At 45.1% G+C, this 13,056-nt stretch overlaps 1 protein-coding gene across 1 annotated transcript in view; it reads right to left on the bottom strand.

The window, feature by feature from the left end:
• The window catches only part of TENT4B (terminal nucleotidyltransferase 4B), a 69,147-nt gene that overhangs the window by 14,106 nt on the left and 41,985 nt on the right, over positions 1-13,056 (bottom strand). The window contains 2 exon segments of the mRNA XM_059381176.1: positions 759-805; positions 2,525-2,648. Of these exon segments, the coding sequence (XP_059237159.1) occupies positions 759-805; positions 2,525-2,648 (171 nt within the window).

Below are 13,056 nucleotides of genomic sequence, written 5' to 3'. Positions count from 1 at the left end.
GCTTGGGAAAAGTAGATCAAATCCAGCTCAAAAATCAAAAACATGATGGACGCCCAGAGTTAAAATTGTACAGTACTATGCGCCCAAAACTGTGTTCAGAGAGTAAGTGTCAAATGAAGTGTTCTTACCACAATAAAAGCAAAAACAAATACATGGTGAAATTTCAGTTGATAGAAAACACATTGTTGCCCCCCAGGGAAGCCTTATCATCCCCAAAAAGGCCCCGCCCTGTCCCAGGTTGGGGGCCGAGACTGGCCTTATGTAGGAAGACTGACGTTAACAGGGGCCTTCCTCAGAGAAGAGTCTGGAGCCTGAAGCTCCGGGTCCAGAAGCTAGAACAGCAGCTAATAGTCTGAGCTCTTAAGAACAGACGACAGTGCTGGCCTTCGGGCGGGGTGGGGGGGCGGTCCACGGCTGTACTGTATGATCTCATGATTTGTCATAATAGGACAGTGACATCTGAGTGAGTGGACTGAGTTAAGGAGGCAAACAGTTTTCTGCAGGCAGGCGGTCACCTGCTGGAACGGTTAGCCGAGCCCACTGCTACCTGCGCCCTTCCACGTCCATCCCAGACGACACGGGTATCAGTCTGAGAGGGTCGCCTCAAGAGACACTCCACCCTCAAGGTAATTCGAATAAAATACTGATAAAGTGAATTTTCATTTCATAAATCTCTTTCTGCTTCTACTCTTCCACCGTCAACAGCCAAAATCTAAAAAAAATGCACAATCCGCTGAAAGCTTCACAAATGTACTAACCTAGTAGGTAAATACAGGCCAGTTTTAAAACTTCCAAATATCTGGACCTGAAATAGAAAAAATTATTGCATTAAGGTATGGACCTGATGAAAGCCACCATGCAATGGAGAAATGTCAAGGTTCTGCTACCCTCTGTTGGTATTTTTTAGTACTACAAGGGGTTTTATTTTTGGTGGGGTTTTTTTTTTTGTTTTTTTTTTTTTTTAGTAACACTGCGCTTTCCAGAAGCAAGAATGCTACCTCCTATGCAGACATTAGGAATATAATTTAAACTTGTAAGGTTAAAATATCAAATGCAGAGTGAAACAGAAAAGTTTCAAAAGTAATATTCAAGTCATGCGTGTTCCCTTATAAGCCAGAAGCCTGTTCAACAAAGATGGAATTTGGGTTCCCTAAGCGAAAATCTTCTCAAGGCCCCTGAGTTATTTAGGGTCAGACTATTCCAGCGGGAGGCCAGCTCCCCTGGGAACAGCAGGTGCTATCACCCTAACATTGTGCTGACACATCCTACCCCAGCTGAGGAGCACGGGGCAAGGCTCAGGGTGGGCAAGGAACTGCACGAAGGGGTTAACGCTCAGCCCCAGAGGTGAGCTGGACCTGGGACTGGAGCCACAGCTATGGGTCTCTCCTCTGGGAACAAAAGGATGGATAAAAACCCCAATCTCCAAAGAAGGAGGATTAATCCAAATCCCGATTTCTCAGCCTCAGCATGGCTGACGTTCAGGGCAGACAGCCATCTGGGAGGGGCTGTCCTGTGCTTCATAGCATTTAGGAACACCCTTGGCCTCTACCCACCGTATGCCGAGAGCACCTTACCAGTCAATGATAACGAAAAATGTCTCCAACATTGCCAAGGGACCCCTGGGTGGCAAACTCAGCCGCCACTGAGACCCATGGACTGGGATCACACAGAAGAATGCATGTGACCACACAGCAGCTGCTCAATAAAGTATCAGTGCCCTCCCCCACCCCATTCCCTTCACCTACAGTATTTTATTCGAAGCTCTTCTGTTTTGCCAACTGGACAAAGGAAACTTCCCTGGCTCCCCCATCACCATCCCATGACGAAGTCTAAAGAAAAGCCATTTAACACAGAATAATGCATTCTAACTTCTTTGAATGCACAAAACTGTATAACAGACCCTCAAAAAAAAAAAGCCCTAAAAAGGTATTCACTTAGTTTCAACAACAATAACCACAAATAAGCAAAGAGGAAATCCTGGGCCAAAGTTCTGTTCACGGGGTGGGTCTGCACAGGGAGACAAGGAAGGGCCAGAAAGAAGGAAATAGCAATATCAAGAACACAGACTTGTGCCTGCACTCGCCCAAGAAAATGCACTTCTAATGACATGAGAAACTCCTACTTGACATTTTCGTTCAGCTATAAATAATCACATAACATTTATACCGGCAGGTTGGAACAAAACAGTAGTGGGATTTTCATACGTCAGATCCAATAACACACTTCTACAAGAAGACCTGATTGGTCTTTCTTCTCTGTATACTAATGAATCCTGAGTAGAGTTTACCTTTAGTATTGCTATTCAGCACAGAGAAATAGTTTTAACTAAGTCATCAAATTCACTGCAAAAAATCAGGATGCCCCAAATTCCAACGGCTGGATGAAACCATTTGCCTTTAAAATTTAATTGGACCGTAAGCGTTCCAATGCACATAGACCTGTGTGTGAGGACTCCTCAGACCCTGTCCACAGTGGACAGGGACACGGCCCTCGACACTCAGCTACCCAGACAGGTGGTACTCACGTCCGCGCTGGGCCAGAGTTCCTTAATCACACTCTCGATCCTGTTCACCACCTCCATCCTCATCTTCTCCTCCTCCGGTCTCGGAGACATGTATTCATAAAAATCACTGATTTCTTCATGCAGACTGCAGGGAAGGAAAAAAAAAAAAAAGAAAGAAAGAAAAGCAGAAGTTAATACGGGCAAGCCTAGTCTAATGAGAAATCACTATCTTAAATAACCTTATCTAATTAAGTCTTGTAACTTTGCTAATGACTTGATGTTCATAGGTTTCTACCTTAAAAATTTTTTTTTTAAGATTTATTTATTTGAGAGAGACACAGTGAGAGAGGAAATACAAGCAGGGGGAGTGGGAGAGGGAAAAGCAGGCTTCCCACTGAGCAGAGAGCCTGATGTGGGGCTTCATCCTAGGACCCTAGGATGATGACCTGAGCCGAAGGCAGACACTTAACGACTGAGCCACCCAGGCGCCCCCATAGGTTTGTTTCTACCTTAATTTTAATGTTACAACTGAAGCTAGGCTAAATATACAGAATTTAATTTTTTTTTTAAATGCCAGAAGAGTTACATAAAATAAGAAATTCTAAGGAGACAAGTCTTAATGGAGACGGAGTAACAGCTTTCCCAGAGTTTATTACATATCCATGCAGAACACTTGCTCGGTGGACAGGTGCTGGTGACTTTTTAAAAATTTTTAAATGTTAATATGTAAGGCCTGGCCTCTGCCTTTACACTTGCAATCCAGTAGACACAAACACAGAAAGATGCAGAATCCAGATGCCATGGGCGAGCTTCCTGGCCACAGAGACTTGACCTTCTTACCCCCCCATAATCTGTTCCTCCCAGGAGCAAAGCGGCCTGTCTTTTGTAATGTTTGCTTAGTGAATCAACCGTCAGCTGAACAAGTGAGCCAGGGACCATCTGCAAAGACCTGAAGGGAATGGTCGGCAGACGAGGCTTCATGAAGGAGCTGAAGACCTGCAGAGCCCAGGAGGAACGAGGCTTCCCCAGGAAGCACTCTGCAAACTACACAGGCTGCGGCCACCGGAGGAAGGGGAGAAGCAACTGGGAACGCAGACTCCTGGCCACAGCGGCTCCAAATGGGGAGCAAAGAAGTTTGGACTTCCCAAGGGGAACAAGGAGCTATTTCAGTGTTGCTGAGAGGGACCAAGTTAAGACGGACGTCAAAAACGCTTGTGTCTGAAGAAGAGTCATCTGGCAACCGAGCCAACGACGGACTGGGAGAGACTAGACTGGATGCGGGGAGCAGTCCATTCACCCTGCAGCTGCGGAAGGGCTGGGCGGCCGGGGGGCGGCGCAGGGAAGGGACGGGCTCCAGCGCACTGGGAAGGAGGGAGGGAGGGAGGAGGCCGGCAGGGGCGGAAGCCTGAGAGGCTGGGCAATCAGTGAGCAGGAGGAAAGGAAAAGCCCCCCACCCCCCAACCCCCGGCTGGCTACTAAGCGGCAGGCAGAGTGGATGCCTAGCACTACCGGAGGACAGAAGACACAGAAGGTAGCAGGTGCAGCCGGGAGGAGCTTCGGTTAGGAGGGAAAGAAGGGGAAATGAGAGGAAATCAGCTAAACTGGTGTTGACTGCTGGCGACCCCAGCGGCCGGCAGCGGCTGCAAGCAGCTGTGGTGGCCGCATGAGGATGGATCTCGAAGGGTCTCCTCGGACTGTGGTGGCGCTGCAGGAGTCCAGGAGGACAGCGCTAACAGGAATGACTGCCAAGTGCCTGCCAAGTGCTGGGAAGGCACAGGGGCCCCCTGCGGGCTTAGTGGGCAGGCATGCGGGCAGCCTCACAGGAACACGGTCCTTAAGGATCCTGGTTTAGAGAGGCTAGAGGAGTCGCAGGAAGCTGGAAGGACCAGGAAACCAAAAATGATTTTGAGGAAGGAAAACAAAATGCCTAATTCCCAACCCCCACTTGGTAGAACATTTAAAACATGGCCAAGTAAGCAATCAACAGTCTCTGCCTCTCCTAATGTTTTATTTTTAGACTAAGAGTCAGAAAACTTGAGTTCTAGATTCAGGCTCTGCCTGAGGGCAGCTGTGTTCCTTCAGAGAGGAACTGGTGCTTTCCAGCCTCAGTGTCCTCAGGCACAAACTAGGGGTTAGCAAACAGGATCCTTCTCGGGCCCTTCATGTCAAAACCTGGGCCATCTGGTAGGGAATGATTTGTAGTGTTGTTTGGCTTGTGTACTGTGCAATACTGCAAAAACAAAAACAAAACCACCACCACCAAACAAAACAAAACAAAACAAAACCCTTGACTTTAAAATTCTAGGGAGTTCTGCACACCAATCTGCAAACTCCAAGTGGGGTCTAATCTTCCCGGGTACACTGCTGGGTACCTTAGGAGCTCGCCTTCTGATTTTTTCTTAAAACTTCCCAGACATTTTTTTCCAAGGGTAACCTCCTCAGCTTCTTGAAGACAGAAGCCAAAATGATCAGTCTAGAAAGTTCACAGCTTGTGCTGCTCTTTCAGAAGGATGAGGACCACAAATTAAAAGGAAAACAGATTTCTTCTTACCTAACGGATCATGATCGAAGTGTATTTGTGGTCCCAAACCCCTAGGGGATACTTCCATTTTAACCAACGGGAAAAACCCCTAAACGCAACAGTATCTACTCCACAAAGGCCCATTTACACCGTTTCTAATTCAAACACAGACAAAAAAATATTTAGCCCCACTTTCAGTTAATCTTCAAGTCACAAGAAACTGAGAATTTATTCTCTAAATGTTATGGAGAGCCCAGCTCAACACACTAGAAGGAAAGAAGGTCAGTCAGTCAAACATGATCCCTGTCCTGGGTGATTTCCATCTAATGAAAAGAAATACTCATTTAAAGTAGTTTTGTGACAGATAATGCGTAAGTTCCACACTGTTCCACCATAGGCAGGCTTCGGATGACCAGAAGGAGAGCTTTCCAAGGACCACAGCTGCAGGGAATGGAATGAGTTGCCTTCAAAGGTGGTGAGGTCGTCACTACAAGGGTAAGTAAAGTGAATGACCACAAGGCAAACAAAGATCTAGTAAGACATTTCTTTCTTTCTTCCTTTCTTCCTTCCTTCCTTCCTTCCCTCAGGTTGTAGGGGTGCCTGGGTAGCTCAGTTGGTTAAGGGTCTGACTCTTGATTTCAGGTCAGGATCTCAGGGTTGCGGGAATTAAGCCCCGTGTCGGGCTCTAGGCTCAGCCCGGCTCCACGCTCACCCTGCTCCTCCCCACACTTGGGATTCTCTCTCTCTCTAAAATAAATAAAATCTTAAAAAAAAAAATTATAAGCAACTTCTATACCCAACGTGGGGCTCAAACCTACAATGCCGAGGTCAAGAGTCACATGCTTCACCAACTGAGCCAGCCAGGTACCCCAAAGACACTTCTGAATTTGGTGGAAAATGGAAAGGATTCTAAAATCCCATTTATCACTGGGATTCTACGTTTCTAATGAGCACCTTAAGCCAGATAAGCTTGTAAAATAAGACCATCCCAAGCATTAATATTCCATGGAACCATCTCCCTATTTAGGAAGAACTGGTTCCACAGGTTATCCTAACTCTCTCATTGATCTGCCCATGTGACAACGGAAGTGGGGGGCGAGGGGGGCAAGGACGGCGAGCGAAGCTCAAACACACCTGAACAGCAAGAACAAGAGAACCCACCTCCTGCCCACACGGGGGACACACGCCTACACGTTTAACTAGCTATGTGTAAACTTCGAGAACTGAGTGAGAGATATTAGGATACTGAGGAAAAAACCTCCAGTACAGTTTTTATATAATCTCGAGGTCACTCTATCTCTGCGGACTGTGTAATTTTCCTGGCAGGGTGCCATGTACAACGAGGTGCTTAAAGAACCCTGAGGGAACAATGTCCCGTTTCTGGACTGCCCACTATGTGCCTGGGACCCTCTGCTCCCACAGCACGGTGACCCACGGAAGGCTGGAGACTGGAGACACTGTAGACTGGCTTTCACGAATCAGTGGAACTTTACGCCTCTGACATCCTCCAGCCACACAGGGAAATTTCAGCTTCTCCCACATGTGGTCAAAACTCAGGATGGTTAAACTGGTAAATACGGCCGAATGTCTCCTACCCAGCCTTACAGTTTCTCATTTTAATTTGAAAACATAGCTCTCGATCAAAACTCATACATGACCAAAACACAGTGCCTTCTGTCAGGGCATTGGTGTATTCTGTTGTTTTGTTTTGTTTTAAGGAAAAGTAAGCAAGAAAGCACTCCACTCCCTGTTTATAAAGGAAGAGTATATTCTAGAAAAGCAATATGATAAAATAAGTGCTACTAAATAACTGGAAAGGAGGCCCCCCAAAAAAGAACGTAATCAAAATTAATTTCCTGGGGTAAAATTGACATTAACCTCAAAGTTAACGATAATGATTTAGTGTGACAATGAAGGGACATAAATAAAGAAGTTACTACATTTTAAAAAGTACAAAACAGGGGCACCTGAGTGGCTCAGTTTTTAAGTGTCTGCTTTTGGCTCAGGTCATGATCCCAGGGTCCTGGGATCAAGCCCTGTATTGGGCTCCCTGCTCTCAGGAAGCCTGCTTCTCCCTCTCCCACTCCCTCTGCTTGTGTTCCCTCTCTCACTGTGTCTCTCTCTGTCAAATAAACAAAATTCTAAAATAAATAAGATCATTTAAGTGAAAACAGAGAAGTGAAAAAAAAATGACTTTAGCTCTGAGAGGAGATCTACCAAGAAGTGCTCGCCTTTCAAAACTAAATGACTTTCATAATGCTCATCATAAGGGGAGGGTGTTGAGGGCTCACTTTCTCTGGCTATGTAAAAGGGAGGACCCTGTTTCACACCTTTTCTACTGGCTGCTCAGCAGGTGGGTATGAGTAGCTCCGGAGCTCGGAGCTCGGCATCTCTGAAGCCAGAGGCAGCCTCGCTGATGCCTCCCCGGCCCCCCAGTACAGGCTCACCCAACACCTGTTCAGGGGCCAACCCCGATTCCTGAGGGACACCTGCCAGGCCTGCAACTTGCCTGGGCCACCTCCACACCAAGGTCAAGCTTCCCAGTTTTCATAAGTGAAGTCCTCATTAATCACTAACTTCAGATTCCCATGAAGGCACTGACAAAGTTCTATTCAATTACTGTCCATAACAAGATGTTTTCCCCCCACAAAAATGTTACAGATAATAATAACCAATTTTGACAAAGATATATGGAAAAGGCACTCACTCATATGCTATGTGTGAAAGTATAAATTACTACAACCCCTCCAAAGGTCGTTGTCTTAATAAATGATAACATTTACATGGATAGTTTTTTAAAATTCCCCTTTTTTTCTCTTGAAGATTTTACTGAGAGAGAGAGAGCACGCACATGCAAACAGGGGAAAGGGCAGAGGGAGGAGAGAGAATCTCAAGCAGACTCCACACAGATTGTGGAGCTCAGTGTGGGGCTGGATCTCACGACATGACCTGAGCCAAAACCAAGAGTTGGACGCTTAACTGATGGAGGCACCCAGGCACCCCTAAAGTTCCTCTTCTTTCATTAAAATCATTTTCTTTGAGAGATTTCTGCACTCCCGTGTTTCCTGCAGCATCATTCACAAGAGCCAAGATATGGAAACAATCCAAATGTCCACCAACAGATGAACAGATAAAGAAAATGTGGAACAGACCTACATTATTCAGCCTTATAAAAGGAAATCTTTGAAACTTGCAACATGGATGAACCTGAAGGACATTATGCTAAATGAAATAAACCAGTCCATTCATAAGATGATATCTATAACAGTCAAACCCACCGAAGCAGACAACAGAATGGCGGCTGCCAGGGGCTGGCGGAGGGGTCCTGGGGAGAGGGTCAATGAGCATAAAGTCTGGGTTAAGCAAGATAAGCTCTAGAGATCTGCTGCACAACACAGCGCCTACAGGCAACAACACTGTATTAGTCACTTAAAAATGTCCTCTTAAGAGAGTATATTATATTCTTATCACAGAAAAGGGGAAGGGGACACAAGGAAACTTTTGGAGGTACTGGATACATCTATTACCTTTTTTTAAAAAAGGGATTTTATTTATTTATTTGAGAGAGAGAGAGAGCACAAGCTGGGGGCGGGGGCAGGCAGAAGGCGACTCCCCACCAAGCATGGACCCAATGTGGGGTCATGACCTGAGCTGAAGGCAGACACTTGACTGAGCCACCCAGGTGCCCGTCTAGTACCCCAACTGTGGCGATGGTTTCAGGGGTGTATGCATTATGTCCAAACTCATAAGGTTGACTGTTTGCATTAACTACATACAGTTTTTTGTGTACCAATTATACTCCAGTGAAGCTGTTTTTATTTAAAGTCCCTTTCTTTTCATCCTTCAGAAGTACTGAGGGAATAAGGACATTCACCACAGCATTACCTAGAATACTAAAAAACTAAGGAACAGCCTCAATGTCCATCAATGGAATCCAATTTAATAATCAGAGCAGCACTCACTGGCGCCCCTTAAATGACAGCCAATCATCCATCCAAAATAAGGAAGCAGAACTATCTGAGCTGATGAGAATGATCCACGATGTGTTAAACTTAAAGGAAAAAGCACAATGTGCTTAACAAGATTTCAAGTGCATTAAAAAGACACACACACACAGAGTTTCTATTGGCACTACAAATTTTCTGGAAGGAGAACAGTTAACAGTCATTACCTTAAGGACAGGACACAACAGGGAGGGTTATGGAGACCAACATTTTATTTCATATCATGTTGTCCTAGTATAGAGCAGTACAGTAAAACTATAGAATTCTCTTCAAACCATCAGTGTGTGTGTGTGTGTCTGCTTTTCCAAAGGTGTTATTATCTATTTAAAATGAGGGACGCCTGGGTGGCTCAGTTGGTTAAGCAGCTGCCTTCGGCTCAGGTCATGATCCCAGCGTCCTGGGATCGAGTCCCACATCGGGCTCCTTGCTCCGCAGGGAGCCTGCTTCTCCCTCTGACTCTGCCTTCCACTCTGTCTGCCTGTGCTCGCTCTCACTCTCTCTCTCTTACAAATAAATAAATAAAATCTTTAAAAAAATAAAAATAAAATGATTACAGGCCAGGGGCGCCTGGGTGGCTCAGTGGGTTAAGCCGCTGCCTTCAGCTCAGGTCATGATCTCAGGGTCCTGGGATCGAGCCCCGCATCGGGCTCTCTGCTCAGCAGGGAGCCTGCTTCCCTCTCTCTCTCTCTGCCTGCCTCTCCGTCTACTTGTGATTTCTGTCAAATAAATAAATAAAATCTTTTTTAAAAATAAATAAATAAATAAATAAAATGATTACAGGCCATTTGTCATTTTCTTTATATTTTCCCACATAGAAGTGTGTGTGTGTGTGTGTGTGTGTGTGTGTGTGTGTACTTCTCCCAACCCCCAAACCACAGAACAGAGTCTATGTACCACACTGTTCACAGTGACTAAATCTGGTAAGTGAATCAGGGGTGGGGATGGATTCACTTTTTAAAACTGTATACATTTAGGGTGCCTGGGTGGCTCAGTCGTTAGGCACCTGCCTTCAACTCAGGTCATGATCCCAGGGTTCTGGGATTGAGCCCCACATCGGGCTCCCTGCTCAGCGTGAAGCCTGCTTCTCCCTCTCCCTCTGCCCCTGCTTGTTTCCTCTCTCGCTGTGTCTCTGTCAAATAAATAAATAAAATCTAAAAAAAAACTGTATACATTTAGGGGCCACTGGGTGACATCGTTGGTTGAGCATCTGACTCTTGATTTCAACTGAGGTCGTGATCTCAGTCATGAGATCAAGCCCTAGATCAAGCTCCGCGCTCAGTGAGGGAGTCTGCTTGAGACTCTCTCTCCCTCTCGTTCTGCCCCTCCCACCCACTCTCTCTCTCTCTCTCTCTCAAATAAATAAAAATTTTTTTAAAAAATTTTTTTAAAGATTGAGAGAGAGAGAGAAAGAGAGAGCACAAGCAAGGGGGAAAGGAAGAAGCGGGAGCCCAACATGGGGCTTGATCCCAGGACCCTGAGATCATGACTTGAGCCGAAGGTAGATGCTTAACCAACTGACACCCAGGGGCCCCAATAAATAAATCTTCTAAAATACATATACATTTAAATAGTCCACCTTTTAAAAATGCATGCATGTTGGGGGGGCCTGGGTGGTGTAGTCAGTTGAGCATCTGACTCTTGGCTTCGGCTCATTTCGTGATCTCAGGGTCATGAGATCAAGCACCATTTCGGGCTCTGCACTCAGCGGGGAGTCAGCTTGATATTCTTTCTCCTTCTCCTTCTGTCCCTCTCACTTACAGCCTCTCTCTCAAATAAATACATCTTTCTTAAAAACTCATACATGTTAATTACCATTGTTAATTAACCATTTTTTTAAGTAAGCTCTGTGTCCAGTGTGGGGCTTGAACTCACAACCCTGAGATCATGCTCTCCTGACTGAGCCACCCAGGCACCCACCTTTGTATATTTTTATGATGACAGTGAATTCTCATGGAAGAAAACAAACATTTAAAGGAGAAAAAGACTCACGTATCCAGCTCCACATACCGAAAAGTTACATGCCTGGCCACTGGGGAACCTGAGCATCTGCAGAAGGAACTCAGGGGTCAGCCTGTGAACAGCACTGACCTGTGGGGACACAGAGGGACCCCAAGCCCATGCACAGAGCAACAGACACAGGACACAACATGCCGCATGCCTGACACAGGGTATGTACGGAGTTTCTGTCGGTGTCTGACTCACCCTTTCCAGGGATTTACAGGCTGATAAGTTTATGTATACGCAAGACAAAGTTCCAGAAGAATACATAAACACTGCTGGCAGTAGTTTCCTCTGGGGACTGGGACTGAGGTGCTGAGGGATTTCTACCCTTCTGTATTTTTTATTTTTCTCAAATGCACATAGGCACCAAGAGGAGTAAGTAACAGCAAGCCCCAGGGTGAGACTGGTGCGGTCAAGAAAAACAAACACATACACACACACACACACACACACACACTCTCTCTCTCTCTTATATTTTTAGCTGCCAGCTAGACACTCCTACCTAGCTGTCGCTTCAAAATCAATAAATCCAAAACTAAATTCCTTATCTTTCTCCAAAACCTATTCCTTCTCCTTGTGTTTTCCTCCCTGAATTAGTTTCTCCAAATGGAAATTTCAGTCTTCCCTGGTTCATCCTTCTTTCTTATCCTCAGGAGCTAACAGGTCTCTACAAACCAAAATAAAAAACAAAAAACTTCCTGGGATGCCTGAGTGGCTCAATCAGTTGTCTACCTTTGGCTCAGGTCATGATCTCAGGGTCCTGGGATCAAGCCCTGCCTCAGGCTCTCTGCTCAGTGGGGAGCCTGCTTCACCCCCCCACCCCGTCTCTCTCTCTCTCTGCCTGCCTCTCTGCCTACTTGTGATCTCTCTGTCAAGTAAATAAATAAATCTTTTTTAAAAGATTTAAAAAAATTTTTTTAAATGTATTTTAAAAAAAGTAGAATACCTTATTATCTTTATATTTTAAGGTCTGCACCATGTGTGTAATTTTCTACAGTACTGATAAAGATACAAGGTCACTTGAAAAAAATCCATGCCTAACTAAATTAGGAAAATCACCAATATCAAAACTAAAGGAAAAAGCCTTCTACCTCTTCTATTTGTAGACAAGAAACATATTCACACCCCAAATAATTCTTACTGTATCCTAAGATTTTTTTTTTTAAGATTTTATTTATTTATTTGACAGACAGAGATCACAAGTAGGCAGAGAGGCAGGCAGAGAGAGAGAAAGAGAGGGAAGCAGGCTTCCTGTGGAGCAGAGAGCCCGATGCGGGGCTCAATCCCAGGACCCTGAGATCATGACCCGAGCCGAAGGCAGCAGCCCAAACCACTGAGGCACCCAGGCGCCCCAATATCCTAAGATTTAAAAGTAGAGAGAAAATATGATGACATAAAAATTAAAAGGAAAAACAGTCTACAATCTTCTGCAAACTTTGGAGGCATTTAAAACTGTTATTCATAGTTTAGGAACGTTCTGTTTGCTACGTCAACCCCTCCTTGCTCAGGACCCCGGGGTAAAAGTACAGAGAATGGATCCTGTTTCTGCGTACTAGATCATAACGTTTTCATTTTCTTCTTTTCGGAGGTGCTCACACCTGCTTTCCTAGAAATGAGAACATTCATTTTCAATGCCATTGTCTGTTGTTCGGCTTTTGGACCACCGCTTTATTAGGCCAGTGTTTCAGAAGGATGGTTTTTTCATTTGATTTCCTCTGTCCCTTTGCCCTTTACTGCTCTGAAGAGAGAGAATGCAATCCATCGGACTTCTTTCCCCAAGACTCGTACTTTTGACACCCAACCCAGACACTACTTTCCAACAATTATAAGGAAAAGCAGAAGAAAGAAAAGAGGAAAGAAAACTGCTCTAATTCTAGCCATTAATTAAAAATTAAAAATTCGGAACTCCTCCATGATTGAGTACATCTAAGAAAATCTGCATAACGCTGGGAAGCTCAAAGCACTGTTGAAAACATTCCCCAAATGAAATCCAATATCTTGAAATAAAGGTTGTTATTAAGTTTTCT

The sequence above is a fragment of the Mustela nigripes genome, chromosome 17 (assembly GCF_022355385.1).
Source record: "Mustela nigripes isolate SB6536 chromosome 17, MUSNIG.SB6536, whole genome shotgun sequence".
In the NCBI taxonomy this organism is placed as follows: domain Eukaryota; kingdom Metazoa; phylum Chordata; class Mammalia; order Carnivora; family Mustelidae; genus Mustela; species Mustela nigripes.
The sequence above is the reverse complement of the archived record's forward strand: the minus strand, read 5'-3'. Positions and strand labels throughout refer to the sequence as shown.